At 38.7% G+C, this 20,411-nt stretch overlaps 1 protein-coding gene and 1 long non-coding RNA gene across 3 annotated transcripts in view; one reads left to right on the top strand and one right to left on the bottom strand.

Moving 5' to 3' along the window:
* The window catches only part of LOC117199774 (uncharacterized), a 143,710-nt gene extending 132,346 nt beyond the window's left edge, over positions 1-11,364 (bottom strand). The window contains exon 1 of one of the 2 annotated variants that reach the window (XR_007479425.1): positions 11,346-11,364. This is a non-coding gene — a long non-coding RNA (uncharacterized LOC117199774). Of the gene's footprint in view, positions 1-5,734; positions 5,751-11,345 lie in introns of those variants that run through there. The other variant, XR_007479426.1, reaches the window with a different exon arrangement.
* A 1,435-nt stretch (positions 11,365-12,799) lies between these two features.
* Positions 12,800-20,411, top strand: part of KCND2 (potassium voltage-gated channel subfamily D member 2) — a 471,065-nt gene continuing 463,453 nt past the window's right edge. Inside the window, exon 1 of the mRNA XM_004265519.4 lies at positions 12,800-15,153. Within this exon, the coding sequence (XP_004265567.1) occupies positions 14,039-15,153 (1,115 nt within the window). The 5' untranslated portion in view covers positions 12,800-14,038. The remainder of the gene's footprint in view (positions 15,154-20,411) is intronic.

Here is a 20,411-nt window from a genome sequence, read left to right as displayed (position 1 = left end):
TCTGAGCTCCACCTTCTGCTTGTATCTTCTGACACTGCTTTCCTTAAACTTACTGCTTAGGAAACAATGAATGAGTTGTAGATCCCCATTTGATTCCTACTTCCATACTTTTTTTTCTTTTTTTTTTTTTCCTGCTGTATCTTCTGGCCAGAAATGCTCTCAATGCCATCTTCACTTGATGAAATTTGGCTCAGAGAACTTAAAACTCAGTTCAGAGGTGTGTTGGGTGTCCCCAAGACCACCCCCACTATCAGAGATTGGCTGGAAAGACTCATAGCAGTCAGCAGATAGGTGTACTCACCACTAAGATTTATTACAGCAATGGAGTAAGACTAATGGCTGGATCATATGGGAGAAAGGCACCGTCTCTGGAGGAGTCCAATTTCCTACGTCTCTCCATCACATGAGGTGTCACACAGAGTGTACTCTTCCTTCAGTAACAAAATGCAGCTACATTTGTGTGATGTTTCTACCCAGAGAAGCCCATGAGAGACCTAGCTGGGGGCTGGTCATGCAGGCACCCTCTGCCTAGCATGTACTAACATTCCAGACTCCCAGAAGGGAAAAATAAAGTGTTCAGCATAAACCATACGGTTTGCACTGTCTAGGCAGAGTGAACCTTCATCTGTTAGCTACTGACTCGGGGCCGAGTTTCCAGGTACCAGTCAAGGGCCAATCTTTCAAGCAGGCCTTTCTAAAGGTCGCTGCCTCCAGCCTGCTGTGATAACTCTTGTCTGCACATGAAGTAACCTGCAAAGGCTTTAACTCTGATTCCTGGAGAGGGAGACACTGATCCTCAGTGCTCCAGGCCTGGATATCTCTCAGTATTTCCTACTTTGGAGCACCATTACTTGTACTTCTAGCCCTCTATCCCACATTACTCCTGATACTTTTTCACATGAAACTTTGATGAAAATCTAAATAATAGAGCATCAAGTTCCTTTACTTGAAGGTTTAAAGTCTGTGCAGTTCATCCCCTCTCCCATCCCCTTTCTATCCTGAACAATTCATCTCTAATATCGGTAAGTAAGGCTGAACAAATATATGTCCATGTGTCAGGTGGAAAGGAGGCTGGTTGAGCTGTGGTGCTCCCACACAGGGTGTTAGGGATGCATGAAGAAAGGAGGGATTCCACAGGGTAGGGGAACCTGCATAGGATGTTGGAGTCCAAGTATGATGAGGAAGGTGTCCCAGTGGGGAGGTAACCCAACATGCAGTGTCCCAGCCTAGAGGGGTGAGGAGGGCAGCCAAGCAGGGGGAGGCCCAAGGGAGGATTTGGGATCTTGGGGCAGGAGCGGGGGAGGGGGGGAACAACTGGTAGAGAGTATTGGAAGTTAAATGGGGAAAAGTGGCAGAAATGAGTGATTGGCTTCGTAAAGGAAGATCAATAAAACAAATAAACCTACCTAGGATAATGAGAGATAGGACTCTCATTGTCAGAGAAAGGCTCTCCAACCATGGAAAGGAAGATAACAAGAAGGTTGGATTGGGAGTATTGGAATAAACTCGTGTTTTTTACGATGCAGAGAGACAGAGACAGAGAGACAGAGGGAAAGAGAAAGATTTACATGTATATATTTAAATTATTTATAACAATAGGTAACACGTATGTTGCTATTCTCTGTGGTCCTACTTTATGAGTACAAGAGAAGCTGAAAATTTTTTTTAATGCTCTTTAACCAAATAGTCCATTGGCTATTTTGATGAAACTATATTCCTCTGTTAGGGAGAGAGAAGTTATTAAGGAAATAGAATATGAGCACCAGTGAAATGTATTATGGCTCTTGACCGCTAACAGGTTCTTACAGATTTTTATTTTCCCTCTTTCAGGAGTAAGTCACTGCATCTAAGAGAACTAGAAGTGAAATTACAGATCTAGAACAGGATACTAGTGTCCAAATGTTTAATATGAAAATATAAATTTGTAGAAGGACTGGAACCATAAACTTAGGGCTTCCATTAAAGCCATACTATCTTGTGCACATAACGCTTACTGCAACCTCTGCCTTAATAATATGCCATTGTTGAAGGTAGCTCCTTCTTTCCCTAAATAAGTTTTCCTTCTATTTCCCTGATTCTCATACTTATTCTCCCAGTCACTGGGCTCACAATTGGTGGCACGTTATCTTTTTCGCCTTAGCTTTCTATGCTCAGCAAATAATCATACGTGCTACATTTTTTTCTCATAATTTGTCTTAAGTTCACCCTTCATTTACCTTTTATTGTACACTTTACTTGAAACAGCTGGGTTTTTTTTTCTTTTAGTCTTTTCTCTTTTAGCTTTCTCCTACATGCAGCTATAATTATAAACATATTTGTTATTTTCTCTTTAAATCAATTAGAGAACTAGACATAGACAAAAAGTGTTGGAAAATCTTTGCAAACTCCTTTCTCCTCTAACTTCACAATTCTTTTCCATGCAAGCAATACCTGTTTCCCCTACAGGACCTTCACCTCACATCATGCATTATCCCAACTTCTTTTTTCATAGTTTATGTTTTAAATGTGTTTACATATCGTAAAATATGTTTTAAATACTTAGGTCATTCTTTACACCTCCTTTTTACTATGAAATCTTTTGCTAGGGTAGAAAAGCTGAGCTTTCCAAAATGTTCTATTCGGAGTACAATTCATATTTCCAAAAAAATGGTATTGAAAATTAGACGCCTATAGGTCAAAACATCAAAGGCAATTACTTAATTAGCATTCTAAGCTTGCTGCCCTCCCCAAATCTATATGCACAGAACTCTTTTTAAAGTCAGTAGGAGTTCTGTCCTAACAAAGACTTCACCCAAGGGGAAAAGAAAAAGAATTTAAACATAAATAAGTAGAACAGATTTTAATAAGCTCTCTCTCAATGAGTATTTACCTGAGGGACTAGAACAGCTGCAATGTAAAAACCTGTTTAATAACCCTCTATTAAATAGTTTTCTTTGTTTAAATTAAAATCCAATGCAGGCTAAGTTGTAAACAAACAAGATTTACATAATATCAATTTCTAAAAGTAAGGTAATACAGGGATCTTCTATTAACCAAATATTTTTAAGTACTGTATTGTTCTGCTTTTCTTTTCACTCTGCTATTTTGAATGGTTTATTAAAGCCAACTACATAATTGTGTATAGAAATAATGAAGCAAACATACTTTGTGTAGCAAAGTGGCTTGCTAGAGCACATCAAGTACTTTTAAAGAAAGTAAATAAATTAATTGCCAATTTTCTCACAGAATGTGGCTTCTTAAATGATGAAAACCTTATAAGACTTCTTTAAGATTTTCAACAACCGTAAACTATTGAAGAGTAATTTACCTGCTTTGCCAATGTTAGTAACATATGCAAGAATTTACCTTCCTCAGGTTTCAGAAAAATAAGGCTTTTGTTTCTTCAGAACTCGCACTGCTTCTTTCTCATTTGTAGTCACAATTCTCAGTTTATAGCACTGGAATTATTCCATGGCAATTAATCCAAAGTTATAAATATGATAATGAGTCCAAGAAGCAAATTTATACGGTCCTTCTTATCTTCCCTCTTTTCCCATCTTTAACAAATAAACAGTTGCTCAGAATAAAACACTTAGGGAAAATATTCTGAAGTGAAACTGACAAGCAATGCTATCTTCGAATTGAAAGAGATTTCCATGCTCTTTTTCCTCATCCCAGATATCAAGCTCCCTGACGGCAGGTTGACCTTGAACAGCTTGGTTCATGCTAATGTCCAACTTGGTCTTGCACATCTTAAGGGATCAGTAATAACAATGTGTTAAAAACTGATTTTTTCTCCCTCTTCTTCTATCATAGGAACAACATGTGCATCACCATTTATGAGATCATGAATATTTTAACAACGAAAGTATATTCTTTATATTAAAACAACCACTGTGTTCCTTCATGACAGCCATCCCATGAGGCAGAATTGAAGCTATAACATGAGGGTTAGACTTTGTACATCTATTTACAAAATTTATTAGCCTTTCAGAGTTCCAATCACATAGAATGAGACAGGGTCTCAGGGCAGCATTGTGGGAACTTTGAAAGTCTAGTCCATTTTATTATATAAAATATATTTAAGATTTTCTGTATATGAGGAACAAAGCTTCTGAAAATGGGTTATTTTTAATAGGAGATGTTCAAAGTCTAAAAGCTAAAGAAGGGACAATCCTTTGAAGAGGATTTTGAAAAGGACTTTGACAGTATTAATAAAGGGAAAAAGAAGTTAAGCTCAGGTTGCCAACTTATCTTTTTAATAGTGGTCTAAAAAAAGACACAGGGTCATTGCCCTTTCCTTGATGACCATATTCTAGGGACATTGAGGTATCTGAAATCTCAAATATGTTTTAGGCATTTAACTAGCCTTACCAATGCTGTTACTTTCTCATGTCCCCTATACCTTTCTAGTATGTCAGATTTTATTTCTCTGAGGAACAAAGGCCGAAAAGAGATAGAGAGAGAGAGAGAGAGAGAGAGAGAGAGAGAGGGACGGCTTCTGTACATCTTCCAAAGAATAAAGAATCCAAACCAAAATTACCATTGGAAAAGTACATTTGCTAAACACAAAATAATATGGAACCTAGAAAGTTAATAAAAATAAACTGTATATTTTTCTGTGGAATCATAGTTTTTGTGAAATGTTTGTAATTTATGATCAAATATTTGAAGGTAAAAATGTTGATTTTTTCTTAACATTTAACACTAAAACAAATGTGTTGTTTTAAGAAAAAATATGATATATAAAATTTGAAGTTGCTAGACCTTAAGGTGTAACTCACAAAATTTCAATTACTGGCTAAAGGTTTTGCTTATTTTTCCAGTTGATTGAATTTCTTTCTTAATTCAGGACTTTTTTTTTTTCCTAATAAGAGTATACTATGTTAAAATAACTTAATACAGCGTATTTAGGAAATGGGTGAAGGTGGTCAAAAGGTACAAACTTCCAATTATAAGATAAATAAGTCCTGGGGATGTAATGTACAGCATGATAACTACAGTTAACAATATTGTATCGTATATTTGAAAGCTGCAAAAATACAAATATTGTATATTTGAGAGTACATCTTAAATGTTCTCATCACAAGAAAAAAATTGTAACAATGTATGGTGATGGATGCTAACTAAACTTAAAATTTTATTGTGGAGATAAATTCACAATATATACATCTATCATATCATATATCAATCACATTGTATACCTAAAACTAATACAATGTTATATGTCAATTATATCTCAATAAAAACATAAAAATAAAATAACCTAATACAAACTCTTAGACAGAGTTGTCTGAGAAGAGATTCTAAGAATATAGTTAGATATACTAATATATATACATATATATAAAATCTAGATATTAAAATTTGCTTATAACTGTGAAAAGTTAGCATAAGTGATTAAAATATGGGTTGAACATATGAAGTGCTCCCCTTCTCCATGGTCATAGACTGACTCCCTGCCCTGGCCAGAGACCTCCCAGAGATGTGCCATGGGGGATGAGTAAGACAGTATGTATTGAATACCTGTCTGTGCAAATTCATCATCAGTACAAAAAACAAAAAACTGGCAAAGAGAATTAACTATTGCAGATATTGGTGTGTTTATAGACCTAAAGGGATATGTGATTTAGGGTCAGAAGACCTGGGAATGAGAAAGTTTTTGTGACTCAGATGTACAATATAATCTTGGAAAATCATATAACCTCCTTAAGCTTTTCCTATTGGCTAAAGTAAACATAAGAATAACACCCACCTCACAAGGCCTTTTTGAGAATCAACTGTAGTAGGTACACTGAGAAAGCACTTTTTTAAACAACTATACACATGTGCATCATTTGTCTCATTGTTAAAGTAATTTGTTTTCCACTGTTCATCTTGGTATTAGATCAGCTTGATTCTCTATGAGTCTTTTAGAGAGTTATCATAATAATCTATAATGGAAAAAAGTACATATTAACCATCTAATTACTCATTCATTCACTCAACAAACATTCACTCTGTTTCTACCGTGTGCCAAGTACAATGGTAGATACAGAGGTTACAGAGATAAAAGACCACTGCCTTCTCTTAAAGAGGTTACAGTCTAGTAGCTAAGAACAAGAAGGAAAGACAAATCTCATCTAATGTATTACAGCCTCTGATAGAGCACTTGAGGTGGACATCATTTTAAAGAGGTTAGAAAATGGTTCCTGGCTCTTGAGCTGAGTACTTGAGATGTGGGAAAGAGACTCATGACTCAAGACCCAGAATCAAGATAAAATACACCCAATTGTGAAAACTAAAAATAGCTGACCAAGACTATGACTAAGCTAATATTAAGATATCATGAGATGAGACTTAACAGTTAGAAGAAGTTGAGACCCTGAAGGGTTCTATATTCTCTGCTAAGGACTGATTTCTGAAAAAAGATGGAAGAACACTGAAAGGGGTAGTGACATGATTACAAGTGCATTAAAAAAAACAAACAAAAAAACACTGAATAAAAGACATACAGGGGCTTCCTTCGTGGCGCAGTGGTTGAGAGTCCGCCTGCTGATGCAGGGGACACGGGTTCGTGCCCCGGTCCAGGAAGATCCCACATGCTGTGGAGCGGCTGGGCCCATGAGCCATGGCCACTGAGCCTGCGCGTCCGGAGCCTGTGCTCCGCAACGGGAGAGGCCACAACAGTGAGAGGCCCGTGTACCACAAAAAAAAACCCCCAAAACAAAAAGACATACAGACTGCGAAGGAAGAAATAATATTGACCCTGTCTTCAGGTAACATGATTTTTCCACATAGAAAACCCAAGAACTAATAAGGAAGTGCAACAAAATTGCAGCTACATGGGATGAAGTGAGAGAGTGGCATGGACATATATACACTACCAAATGTGAAATAGATAGCTAGTGGGAAGCAGCCGCAGAGCACAGGGAGATCAGCTCGGTGCTTTGTGACCACCTGGATGGGTGGGATAGGGAGGGTGGGAGGGAGACACAAGAGGGAGGAGATATAGGGATATATGTATATGTATAGCTGATTCACTTTGTTACAAAGCAGAAACTAACATACCATTGTAAAGCAATTATACTCTAATAAAGATGTTAAAAAATTTTTTTAAAAAATTGCAGTACAAGATCAATACACAACAACCAATTGCATTTCTATATACTAACAATGAACATATAGAAACCGAAAATTTAAAAACGTACAATACTATTTACAATTGTGCCAAAGAAAATGAAACACTTAGTTATAGATATAATAAAACATGTACAGGATCTGCAAATGCTGATGAAACAAATTTAAAAAACAAGAGACCTAAATAAACAGAGAGACATACTGTGCTTATGGACTGAAAGACTCAACATAGTGAACATGTACATTCTATTAAATAGATTTATAGTTGTAATGCAGTGCCTATTAAAATCCCAGAAAGGTGTTTTGTAAACTTAGACAAGTTAATTCTAAAATTTATATAGAAAGACAAGGACCTAGAATAGCTAAATCAATTTTGCAGAAGTGTAATTAGGTGGAAGGAATAACTGCTTCACATTAAGAGTTAAGATACAATTACAGTAATCAGGAAAGAGCGGTGTTAGTGAGGGGATAACACATATCAATGGAATAAAATAGAGAACCTAAAAATGGACCACAAAACTATACCCAACTGATTTTTGACCAAGTTGCAAAAGCAATTTGATACAGAAAGGATAGGCTTTTCAAGAGATGTTGTTGAAGCAACCAGCTATCCATAAAAAAAAAAAAAGAAAAAGAATCTTGCCCTAAACTTTATATCTTATACAAAAAATTAAGTCAAAAATAGATGGACTTAAATTTAAAGTGTAAAACTATAAAACATTTAGAAAAAAATAGAGAACATCTTTGGAACCTAGGACTAGGCAGAATTGTTAGACTTGACACCAACAGCATGATCCATAAAAAAAAAATTAAGAAAGGGAAAAATTCATTATACTCTTCTGTTTTTATGTATATTCACAACTTTCCATAATAAGTTTTCGCTGTTTGGTGTGTTTTTTTGTTTTTTTTTTTTTTTTTTTGCGGTACGCAGGCCTCTCACTATTGTGGCCTCTCCCTGTTGCGGAGCACAGGCTCCGGATGCGCAGGCTCATCGGCCATGGCTCACTGGCCCAGCCGCTCTGCGGCATGTGGGATCTTCCCGGACCAGGGCACGAACCCATGTCCCCTGCATCGGCAGGCGGACTCTCAACCACTGCGCCACCAGGGAAGCCTGCTGTTTGTTTTATAAAAAGGAAAATTTGATAGACTGGATTTCAACAGAGTTAAAAAATCTTTTGCTTTGCAAAACATCTTGTGAGGAGGATGAAAAGACAAGCTATGTATTAGGAGAAAATATTTGCAGACAACATATCTGACAAAGAACAATTGATAGAATATATAAAGAGCTCTCCTAAGTCAACAGTAAAAAAACCCAAAACCAAAACAAACAATCCAATTAAAAAATGGGCAAAAAAAGGAACATACATTTTGCTGAAGAGTATACAGATGGCAAATACGCACATAAAAATATGTTCAACAAAATTAGCCATTAGAGAAATGCAAATTAAAACCACAATAAGATGTCATTATACACTGTCAGAATGGCTAAAACAAAAATTAGTGCTGATGCCAAATATTGGTGAGGACGCTGAATAACCTTAACTGGTGGTACATAAAATGATGCAGCCACTCTGGAAAAGATTATGGCAGCTTCTCACAAAACTAAACATATACTATCCTGCCCCTAGGTTCTTCATAACAAATTTTTTTTTAGATTCCATATATATGTGTTAGCATACGGTATTTGTTTTTCTCTTTCTGACTTACTTCACTCTGTATGACAGACTCTAGGTCCAATAAAGACGCAGACGTAGAGAATGGACTTGAGGACACAGGGAGGGGGAAGGGTAAGCTGGGACGAAGTGAGAGAGTGGCATGGACTTATATATAGTGCCAAATGTAAAACAGATAGCTAGTGGGAAGCAGCCGCATAGCACAGGGAGATCAGCTTGGTGCTTTGTGACCACCTAGAGGGGTGGGATAGGGAGGGTGGGAGGGAGACACAAGAGGGAGGAGATATGGGGATATATGCATATGTATAGCTGATTCACTTTGTTATAAAGCAGAAATTAACAGACCATTGTAAAGCAATTACACTCCAATAAAGATGTTAAAAAAAAACACCCTAAACATATACTTATCATACAACGCAGCAATTGTAACTCTTGGTTATATATCCCAAAGAAATGAAAACTTATGTTCACACAATAACTTGTACATGAATGTTCATAAGCAGCTTTATTCATAATAGCCCCAAACTGGAATCAACCCAAATGTCCTCCAGTGGGTGAATATTTAATCATAGTGTGGTACTTGTCATCAATAAAAAGGAATGAGCTATCGATACGTGCAACAATTTGGATGGCTCTCAATATAACTGGACTGAGTGAAAAAAGACACTCTCTAATGGTTACATATTGCATGATTTCCTACATATAACATACTTGAATTGATACATGACAGAGGAGAACAGATGAGTGGTTGACAAGAGATAGGGGGCAGTGAAGGAGATGGTTATGGCTATTAAAGGGGATCCTTGTAATGGAAATCTTCTATATGTTCACTGTGATGGTGGTCACATGAATCTACATGTATGATAAAATTAAACAGAACTAAGTATAAACACATAAAAATTAGTGTATGTAAAACTGGTGAAATCTTAATAAGGTCCATGGATTCTATCAATGTCAATATCCTGGTTGTGAAATTGTACTATAATATGCAACAGTTCACTTTTGGGGGAAACTAGGTAATAGGTATAAGGGATTCCTATTATTTCTGTATGAATCTATATAGATTCATATCTATATAGAATCTATATGAATCTATAATTATCTCAAAATAGTTTAAAAAAATCACTCTAGGTACAGTATAAGGATAGAACGGTAATGAGGGTGGAATACACAAGGATCATTGGATGAGTGTGTGTATTTGTTGGGGGAAGTACTGAAAAACAGGACATGGACTATGACGCCTGCCAGGTTTCTTCCTAGGGCTTTATTCATCCCAAGGAGAGGAAACAGAAGGAGTAGCTGACTGGAGAAGAGAAGTGATGAATTCAATTTTGATTTTGCTGAGTTTATTTTCAATCAGCCAAGCAGAGTATGTAAAATGATAATACAAGAAGGAAAACCAGGAATTTCTGGACAAGGGAAGAATATAGTGTTCTGCTGGATTCTGTATGCATACTCTTCATATAGCATTTCAACACCTGAATGAATATTAAAATATCAGTTACCTGCATATCATGGCACAGGAATTTTTTAACTCAGAGGCAAGAGGAAATATACTAAAATAGCTGAATCAAATGAATTGCATTTCCATTATGCATTAAAGTGAAAAGGAACTGAGTTACCCTCCATGTGTGTCAAGTTCTACATTGGTGTTCAGAAGTATTTTTCTGCTTAATCTTCATGATAGGCCTCAAAAGTTAAGTTTTATTATCTATAATTTCTAAACAGAGAAGTTAAGTGATTTGCCAAATGAAACAAAGGCAATGAGTAACTTATTGGGCTAGAATTTGAATCTAGCTGTGTTTAACTTCTAAGCCTACATCTTTCCACTATCTCAAGAAGCCTGTGGAGAGTCGGGGAGAGCAGACCATAAAACCTTCTTAAAAATGCAGGCTCTATATTATTGCTTATTTAGATGTTTTGTAGGGTTAAACATATGCGTTTAGATTTGTAAGCGTTCAGTTCCCTACAGGCAAATTTTAAAGGTTCTGTTTAGGTCACTTGTCTCATCTCTACAGGATGGCATGCCAGTTTGGCATCAACTGATCATTCATGGCTTTCCATTCCCTGGATGCACCTGCATGTCTGCGTTAGGAAGGGGTTAACTTTCTTATACTAATTGCTAAGTAGTCCCCTTCTTTTTATTTTCCAGTTAACAGGTCAGGTCGTTGCTGTTGTTTTCAGGTATACAGGCTATACAGATTTTTTAACAAGTATCTTTCTGCTCAACTAAGACAAACAGATGAACAGCAGATATCTTCAGTTCTGTGATCCCAAACTTACACGATGCGTTAGCTATGACTTCATTAATTACTAACTTGGGATTCCCTAAGCCTCTACACCAGTAAACAAGTAAACAAACCAAAAATACCTTTCCATCTCTACAGAAAATCCTGTGCATTATAAGGTTTGTTTTTCTGCTTCTCTGGTGACTTTCTATATACTCCGTTTTTCAGTTCATGTCTTTTCTTTGAGGTATTCTATTTCAAAATTTTAAGGTTGACACATCATGCCTAAGATCTCTAGGGCCTGAAAGTTGATTCAATTTAAGGCTATACATCACAGTCCACTTACTTTACAAACCAAGAAGAGTCCAACTAGATCTTGAAAAGGTAATTTTCAGGTAGAAATTGGGCTTCTCTCCTTAGTCAACATAGATGAAGCTTCACTGTTTCCAAACACTCTTATTATTGTCGTTGTTGTTGTTCTTGTTATTACTCAGTAATCTACATTTAATTTTGAAAGGCATTTCAACAGAAACTCTCCACATTACATCCCATATCCATCAAAATGCAGGCGTAGACCTGAGTAGCATATCTCCTATAAAGACTAAAAAGGTGGGTGGGGGCTGGATTTGAGGATATTTATGTGATCTGATGCTCTGTTGGGTCAGTTCATTTTGATCCTTCACCTTTCTAAAGCATCCAGACCTGAGGTGTGGATTTAACTTCTCACCATTCACGCCACCTAGTGGTTATAAATGTTAGATGCTTGGTTTTAAGGAAGATTCCTAATGACTTGGGGGCGGGGTACCCGAAAAACAAAACCGTTGAAAGCGACAATTTCCTAGTCTCCCACATTACTTACCCCTCACAGGGACCCCTTTACTTTAATCATTTTAGGTGTGCGCATGGATGCGCAGAGAAAATGAACGGGAAGGCACACTCACGGAGACGCACGCCCCTCGACGCTGACATTTAGAAAAGGGTTCTAAATCCTTCCTGTCATTTGCAAAGGACAGGAAAAGGAGTTGTGGCAAGACCCCGACCAAGGAGGCTGTCTGACTTTTCAGCAAGTGGGACAGATGACATATTAACTCTTGCAACGTTAACATCTGGTTCGAACAAACCGAAAGACCGAGAAAGAGGAAAAAGCGCTTAAAAATTCCGCCGCGGGGCTTTGCAGGTCTTGCTACCCAAGAGCCCTCAGAAGACAGCCAATTCCTGCGTTTTCCGCTCTGCTCACCCTCCTACCCAGCTTCTCTCTCTCTCTCTCTTTTTCCTTCACTCCCGCCTCCCCGCCCCCCCCGCCCCCCCCACGCCCTCACGCTCGCCTTGAACCGGGACCCAGGGAGGCAGAAGCAAGGCATCGGTCCCCTTCCTCCTCTCCTCCACCAAACCGCCGCAGGCGAGCGCGTGAAGCTTCCCTTTGTTCAACGAGGCTCGCACTCCTCCCCAGCAGATCCACCTGGATGCTCTCCCTCGGTGACATTTTGCGCCGGGGCTGGTGCGTGGCTGGGGTGGAGCGAGAGGAGCCCGAGGGGGCGGGGGCAGAGAAAGGTCAAGTCGAGGGAAAGGCAGGAGACGCCTTGCATAACCTGCGTGGTGGGGCGTGCGCGCGGTTATTTATTTATTTTCTCCTCATTTATTGATCGCACGAGCAAGAGCGGAGCGGGGAGCCCGGGGAGATGCAGGACCACCCACTGGCGGGGAAGCAGCAAGCAGCCCTCCCGCGCCCCCGCGCTGCTGAGCGCCTCTTGCCTCCGCGCTCCGGCGTTTGCCCGCGCCGGCCCCGGCCCCGCCGCGCCGCCGCCGCCGCCGCCGCCGCCGCCACCGCTCGCCCGGCCGCCCCGCAGCCCCGCAGCCCCGCAGCCCCGCACCGCGCCGCTCGGGCCCCGGCAACCGCCGCGGCGCGGTAAGTTGGCAGGAGCGAGTCCCCTCCGTTCTCGACTCCCCCGCACCTTTTGAACTTGTTGCTGCTGCTCGGCTCGCCTGCGCCTGGCTTTTGGAAGGTGAAAAGGAGGAGGGAGGCACGGAGGAATGGGGGAAGGGGGAGAAGAGCTCGCTTGAGCTTTATTTATGCTCCCTCGGCGCATCGGATTCGGCTGCTCGCGAGCTGCTTTCTCAGCTTTTCCCGTTCCGGGTGCACCGCGAGGAGAAAGTCTCCGCAACTCAGCTCCGGCGCGCACTTCGCCAGGTATGTACCGCGGCCGAGGCGCGTTGTGCGCGGAAGCAGATGTTACTGCCGCGGCGGCAGTGGCGGCTGCCAGCTCCCGGGCTCTGTAGCTGTCACACTGCACCTGAGCTGAACTTGACAAGAGAGTAAAGGGGAGATTGGGCGAATGCTTTTGGCAGACACGGCGGGTGCTCGTAGACGTGAGGGAGGAGGATCTATATTAATGCCCTCTAGCCGCGTCTAACGCACAGCACTTCCGTCTCTGCAAATACGTCCCGAGGAGTAGAGGTGGCGACCGGACTCCCAAAGAGACGTGGGGCAGCGGCTGTGACCGAACCTCGGAAGCTACAACAACAGGTCTCCTTCTTGAGATTCCTTTGGCGGGAAGGGCCACTTGAAAAGGGAAGGTTTGAAAGAGCTGAAAAGGAAGGTGGAAGGGTTCCCTAATTCTTCAAAAGAATACCACTGAGTGTCTGTCCTTCGTCTCCTCTATCCTGCACGACACACACTCCAGACTGTGTTAAGGGAGAAATCAAAGACACCTGTTTGAAGAAATTGAGGCATCGAAAGTCACCTGTGTACTTATTTGTGCCGGGGCTAGCCTGGTCCGACTGCAGGAAGAGGTTTGATTAGGTTTTGTTGGGTGTGATTGTTAGGACGTTGTATTTTCCCCCCGTTACTCCAAATATCTGTCTTTGAGGGAAACTTGCCCTCTGAGAACTGTGACTTCACCAGGAGCCCTACCTTGGAGTAAGGCTGATACCTCTGGACCAGTAGTATTTGTTTGACGGGAGGAAGTGGGTGATTGTGGCTACTTTGAGTGACCCATTGTAGAGACTTGATTGCCCTTCTGGCCTGCACTTGAAGGAACCATGGCTGCGGGGGTAGCAGCGTGGCTGCCCTTTGCAAGGGCAGCGGCCATTGGGTGGATGCCTGTGGCCTCGGGGCCCATGCCAGCTCCCCCGAGGCAGGAGAGGAAAAGGACTCAGGATGCTCTAATTGTGCTGAATGTGAGTGGCACTCGTTTCCAGACATGGCAGGACACCCTGGAACGGTACCCAGACACTCTGCTGGGCAGTTCGGAGAGGGACTTTTTCTACCATCCAGAGACTCAGCAGTATTTTTTTGACCGTGACCCAGACATCTTCCGCCACATCCTGAATTTCTACCGCACTGGGAAACTCCACTACCCTCGCCATGAGTGCATCTCCGCTTATGATGAAGAATTAGCCTTCTTTGGCCTCATCCCAGAAATTATTGGCGACTGCTGTTATGAGGAGTACAAGGATCGCCGGCGAGAGAACGCGGAGCGTCTTCAGGACGATGTTGATACCGACAACACCGGAGAGAGCGCGCTGCCCACTATGACGGCTCGGCAGAGGGTCTGGCGGGCTTTTGAGAACCCTCACACCAGCACAATGGCCCTGGTGTTCTACTATGTTACCGGCTTCTTCATTGCCGTCTCAGTCATCGCTAATGTGGTAGAAACAGTGCCCTGTGGGTCTAGCCCAGGTCACATTAAAGAACTGCCCTGTGGGGAGCGGTACGCCGTGGCCTTCTTTTGCTTGGATACAGCCTGTGTCATGATCTTCACAGTTGAGTACTTGCTTCGCCTGGCAGCAGCTCCTAGTCGTTACCGTTTTGTGCGTAGCGTCATGAGTATCATCGATGTGGTGGCCATCCTGCCTTATTACATTGGGCTGGTGATGACAGACAATGAGGATGTCAGTGGAGCCTTTGTCACACTCCGCGTCTTCCGGGTCTTCCGGATCTTTAAGTTTTCCCGCCACTCTCAAGGCCTGCGCATCCTGGGGTACACACTGAAGAGCTGTGCCTCTGAATTGGGCTTCTTGCTCTTCTCGCTCACCATGGCTATCATCATCTTCGCTACGGTTATGTTCTACGCAGAGAAGGGGTCTTCCGCTAGCAAGTTCACCAGCATCCCTGCTGCCTTCTGGTACACCATCGTCACCATGACAACACTAGGGTAGGTGCCATCAAGGGAAATGGGATGGAGGTGGTATATGTGTGTGGTGGTTGTGCACCCATTTAAGTTATATACTTACTAAGAGCAAATAATCTTTCTCTTTCTTAAATGGGTTCAGGAAAATATTATCTAAATGGTTCTGAAGAACTCTTTTGATCTATGATATGAGTATGATGTAGTGATTGAAGTATTTAGGAAGTTGCTGGCCAGTGTTGAGTATTGATGCCTGAAAGTGATAAATCCAGAAAGAAATTTAGGAATTCCTGAATATAAAGATCATCAGTATTATATGTATGAAGACATAAAAATATAATGATAATGAAAAACACAAAATTTGTGTTCAAGTAAAGGTATGAAAATACACAGTGTATATTGAAATGCCTAGAAAGTGCTTCAGTGTATTGAACTGAAAAGTTTCCACGTATATTTGAAATATTATTTTCATGTGAATACTTCTGGCATGCATTTTCCCTCTCAGAACCATAATTCTCATTTTACAGCATTTTAAGACATAGATTATAGATATTATCAAAGGATTTTGTAATGTGTATGCACATATTCATATATATGCATTTTCATTATGGCTGATAAGTTATGCAGTGTTTTAGAATATCAGGGCTGAAACTGATCAACTCTACAAAATGCAGTGGAATGATATTTGCAACATATTTAAGTTTCTGCGTTCATAGTTTCAAATAAAGAAGCAAGTGACTCTTACCACACTTTTTTTAAGAAACTACAGATCCCATCAGGCAATGGGTGCATATTCATTAAATACACAGAGGGCAGAGCAGTATCTGATGAGATTGATGGTCACCAAGGGCTGGTTGCATTAGAGAATTTTGGGCCCCAATTTCCTTTTAGAATTCTTTTCTTTATTATTTTATTTGGTGGTAATCGTGTTTTGCCACCAAAGGGACATATTCTGAATTAATATTGTTCTTTAAAATAAAATTTAAGCTAGAATTAAGATTTTTAGATGATTGAAGAAAGATATGACATTACTAATAATGTTAAACTGCAGAAAAGTAGCAGCATTTATATATTAGAGTATATAGTAAAGTAAAATGGTAAGAGCCTTTTACTTTTATGAGTTCTTAGATAAGCCAAGTAGTGATGTTAGTGCCCTTTCTTCAGCTTTATGCTGCTTTTCTTGCATGGTTAATCAGTTCAATAGGATTTGGTAATGGCTGTAATAGAAAAAGTTATTCCCAAGGCTGCTTTTTAAATTTTGTGTTTCAGCCTAATTTAATTGCCTTCTTTAAATGACAATGTGGTTAAAGTCAACTTAATTTTATTAGACATATTGTGTTGAACAGAATTCTCATGTTGTCCTATGGCTAACTAATGGAATATTTTATATGTGAAGAATTTTGGGCTAAGTCAAGAAATTATGTTAAAGTAAAATATAATGACTTATGATTTTGATTTAGTCTCACATATTTTTGAAGGCCTAATAGTGGATTTTCAAAAATGAATCAGTGAAAATTCTATAACCTACTGTTTATATTTCCCTTTTATCCTGTTGGTAATTTTGTGACACATTTTGAAGAAGATGCAGAATACCTTAGCAGTGCAGGTGCTTAGTTGTAACCAAGAGGTTTGTGTCTTGTTGTCTTTATGTCATTTGAAATCTTTATTAAGGACAGTTGGATAGTATAAATCACTATCAGGACTTCAAATTAAAAGTACCTATGAATAAAAAGAGGACTCTATGTTAAGAGGAAATGAAAGAAGTATTAAAAGGAAATATATTTTTAAAAATTAGGTGTCTGTGACAGTGTTTTTCATGAAGTATCAGTAAGTCATTTTAATACTATATGCCCTCTACCTGATTGAATTTAAGCATTGTTACAATGAATGTTGATGAGATGCTAATTTCATCTGGCTAGAAATTTCTATTCTAGACTTTAGAAGTTAGTATTATTTTAAAACTTGTTTTCTGAAATGACTTTCAAATTTTTATTTTATTATGAAATCTATTTTTGTTTTCAGGAAAAGAGGAATTGTTAACCACTGATGACAATTTTTATTATATAAATAAAATGCTTAGAAGCATCTGCTTTTTGAAATGAATTAAGAAACTAAATCACAATACCTGAGTAAAATCTATGAAATGGTTTTAGTTCACGTGTTCTGAATGTTAGTATGTAAGAAAAATTAAATACACTTTCTCAGAACTTGGAAGTAAAATGGGAGTTACTTCTAAGACTTAAGTTCCACTATAGATGAAAATTTTAATTTTCAGGAAATTAAGGTAATTAATGATCCTGGTGTAATATAGCAGTCATGCTTTAAAGATGTAGAAATGTTGCAATCAAGATACAACCCATTTATCGGAGAATATATACAAACATTTAACAAAGCATATGCTTTATAATGTAGCAAAGTTTTCTCAAAAATGTCTTCTGTTTCTCATCAAAATATATTTTAAATGTATTATACTTTTCTGAAAAAATAGATTAAAAAAATCCTGCCTTTTTGGTGTCTTAACTTTGGTTGCATTGTGACTCAATAGCTTCATTTAAGAATAGAAAGTATTAACAAAAGCCATTGCTTGAATTTATTTTTTACACTGTAGTCTTATACGATGAAGTGTAAGATACAAACTTTTTGGAAAATACTCAGTAGTTGCAGCTAAAATCAATCCATGTCTGATAGATGACCAGGAATTTCCCATTACAGTCAATGAACTCTTTTTATGTGGCTGTTATTTTTAATGGAGCTAATATTCATCAATTAATGATAATAGAAGTGAAAATGCAATTCTAGACAGTGGTGTTTGAAAGTTCCAGCTCATACAGACATTATCTACATGAAAAGAAAGGGCCAAGAATTTTGTAATTCAGGACTGGCAGAATTATCTGCTACCTCTCAGGTCATTTTAGACAATATTCAGTTGGTTTTTCGGTCTGAAGAAATGAGTGGGTCTATTGTGTATTCATCTAATCATTTTTGTGCTCCTTGAAATAGCATATATATCATTATTACATATTTTAACCATGCTCGTTACGTAAGTAATTATTTAATTTGCTAGTAAAGTGAATGCTTTAAAATATAATTTGAAGTCTACCCATTTCCTATTAATTAAAGTATGAAACATCAAGAGCACAATTTTAGAAATCCATGAAAGAATGTCAGAAAGGTTTTTTTAAAACAATGTTTAAATTGGGTGGCCCTGTATATTTCTTCCTCCATTCAGTCCTTTCTTTCTGAGCATACTTGTTGACCTGCACTGGGCCCTGATGACCCTTTTACTTCCGGCCTCCCTCTTTTCTGCAATGTAACCTCTAGTTACTACCCTCAACTGCCTTGGGAGAATAAGAACCTGGAAGTCCTCTTTTGTCTTAATGACCTCTGGGCAGTAACATCCTGTTGTTATTTTTCATTTAGGTGGTAGTACTTAAATGGTGTCAAATTTAGGAAATTTCCAAACATTCACCCGTAATCAAAAACGATTTTACAAACATATATTTAGGTTCAGTTTACCATTGAACCTTAGGCTCATGACTTGTGAATTAGAAGAGGTACCAGGTGGCACATTAAATATTTGGGGAGCTATTATTTTAGGCAATACCTGCATTCTTGGTTTCCCTGCAAACCTGGGAAAACAAAAATTTCATTTATAGTGTACATTCATCAGAAACAAATATGGTAGAATTACGACTATGCTCCTAGAAAACTTAGTGTAGTTGTCTATTTATAAGACTATCAAAACTAAATCTATAATATTTTAATTTTGATATAGTTGGTAAATTGCTATTTTAAGAAACAAAAAAGCAAAATACTTTTACTGTAATTTTCCTAACAATGTATGAGGAAAATTCCTCTTTTTAGAATGGCATAATTGTAGGGGGATTATATATTTATATAAAATATGTCATATGTATGTCATATATGTATATAGCATACAAGTATGCTATATATCCCATACAACATATACATATATTAACTGTGTTGTATATGTTATATACTTTATATAGTACATGTTATAAAGTATATATTATTAAAAAGAAGAAGAAACTTTGAAATATCTTCCTTCTATTCATCACTATTCTGACTACATAGCTTTAGGGAATGTTGGGAGTGTATCTTGTGGAATCATTTATGTAGAGACTTCTGGTTTACCCAGCAATACTGAAAATGGGTGGAATTATAGTTTCTCCTGTGCCAACACCTATGCATGAATGTTGCTAACGTGTTAATCAAATACATCTTCACGAGGTGCCGGGCCGGAGGGGCGGCAGGGGGACCAAAATTTATCTTTTGGGTGAAGAGCCATTCCATGAGTAACATCCATTTTTCTTTTGGCATACTATACCACATTTTTTACAGGGTTCTTTATAGAGCATGTTAATTGATGAGAGCTGAAAATGAACTTTTAAAGAGATGTAGAAAATGTGATATGTATTCCTCCTTTAGCATTACAGGGAACCAAATCTTAAGTGTCTTCATTTTGTTTTAGTCACCATTTGAATTAGAGATAATATTTGACGTGACGTATGTATTTTTTGAAAGTGTGTATTCACCCAGCTTTCTATGTCTTTTTCTATAAGCCTTTGCTTGGCTGCAAGACAGAGGTATGTCAGGAGGAGATGAGATGTGTTCTCCTGGCACGGCATCCTAGAAAAGGGACCGGTTTCTAATTTTCAGTGGGTCTGTTATGATTTTTTTTTTTTCTTTTCAGGATTTCCCTTTAGAGTACAGATAGACTTGATCTTATATATATTTTATTTGTATAATTACTTCATTTAATTCTGATGTCATGTATTTGTCTAAACTTTTCTCCCAATTATACTCATCTTTGAAAACGAGTTCTTGAAGTTCAAATTTCTTATTCCCTAATTTCTGAATTCCTGGTGGAAGGAAACTTAGCTGTTGTCTATTTAAAATCCGTCATTTTACACATACACAAGTGTTTTTGGCCTGCCCATAGTTACACAATTAAATATCAGTAGTACTTTTTGAAATTTCAATTTTCTACTCTTTTTTTTCCCCTGAAGACCTTAAAACATTATCTAGAAATGTGCAGTACTAATTAGCTGGGGGTTACTGCAGATGCTCAGGGATAAGAAAGGAATAAGTATGTTCTTTATTCTATTATTTTAATGCATTTCTCTCCTATTTCTACTCTCTGTGACTCACTCTTTCCACATCCCTCAGTATCACTGCTAGCTCTGCATTTATTCATACAGTACTGGAGTTTATCATGAGGTGCCCAGTTGATATAACGCAACCCTGTGTTTCTCATCTGGTGA

This window comes from Orcinus orca, chromosome 9 (genome assembly GCF_937001465.1).
Source record: "Orcinus orca chromosome 9, mOrcOrc1.1, whole genome shotgun sequence".
NCBI lineage: Eukaryota > Metazoa > Chordata > Mammalia > Artiodactyla > Delphinidae > Orcinus > Orcinus orca.
This window is presented reverse-complemented; position numbering and strand designations above follow the sequence as displayed.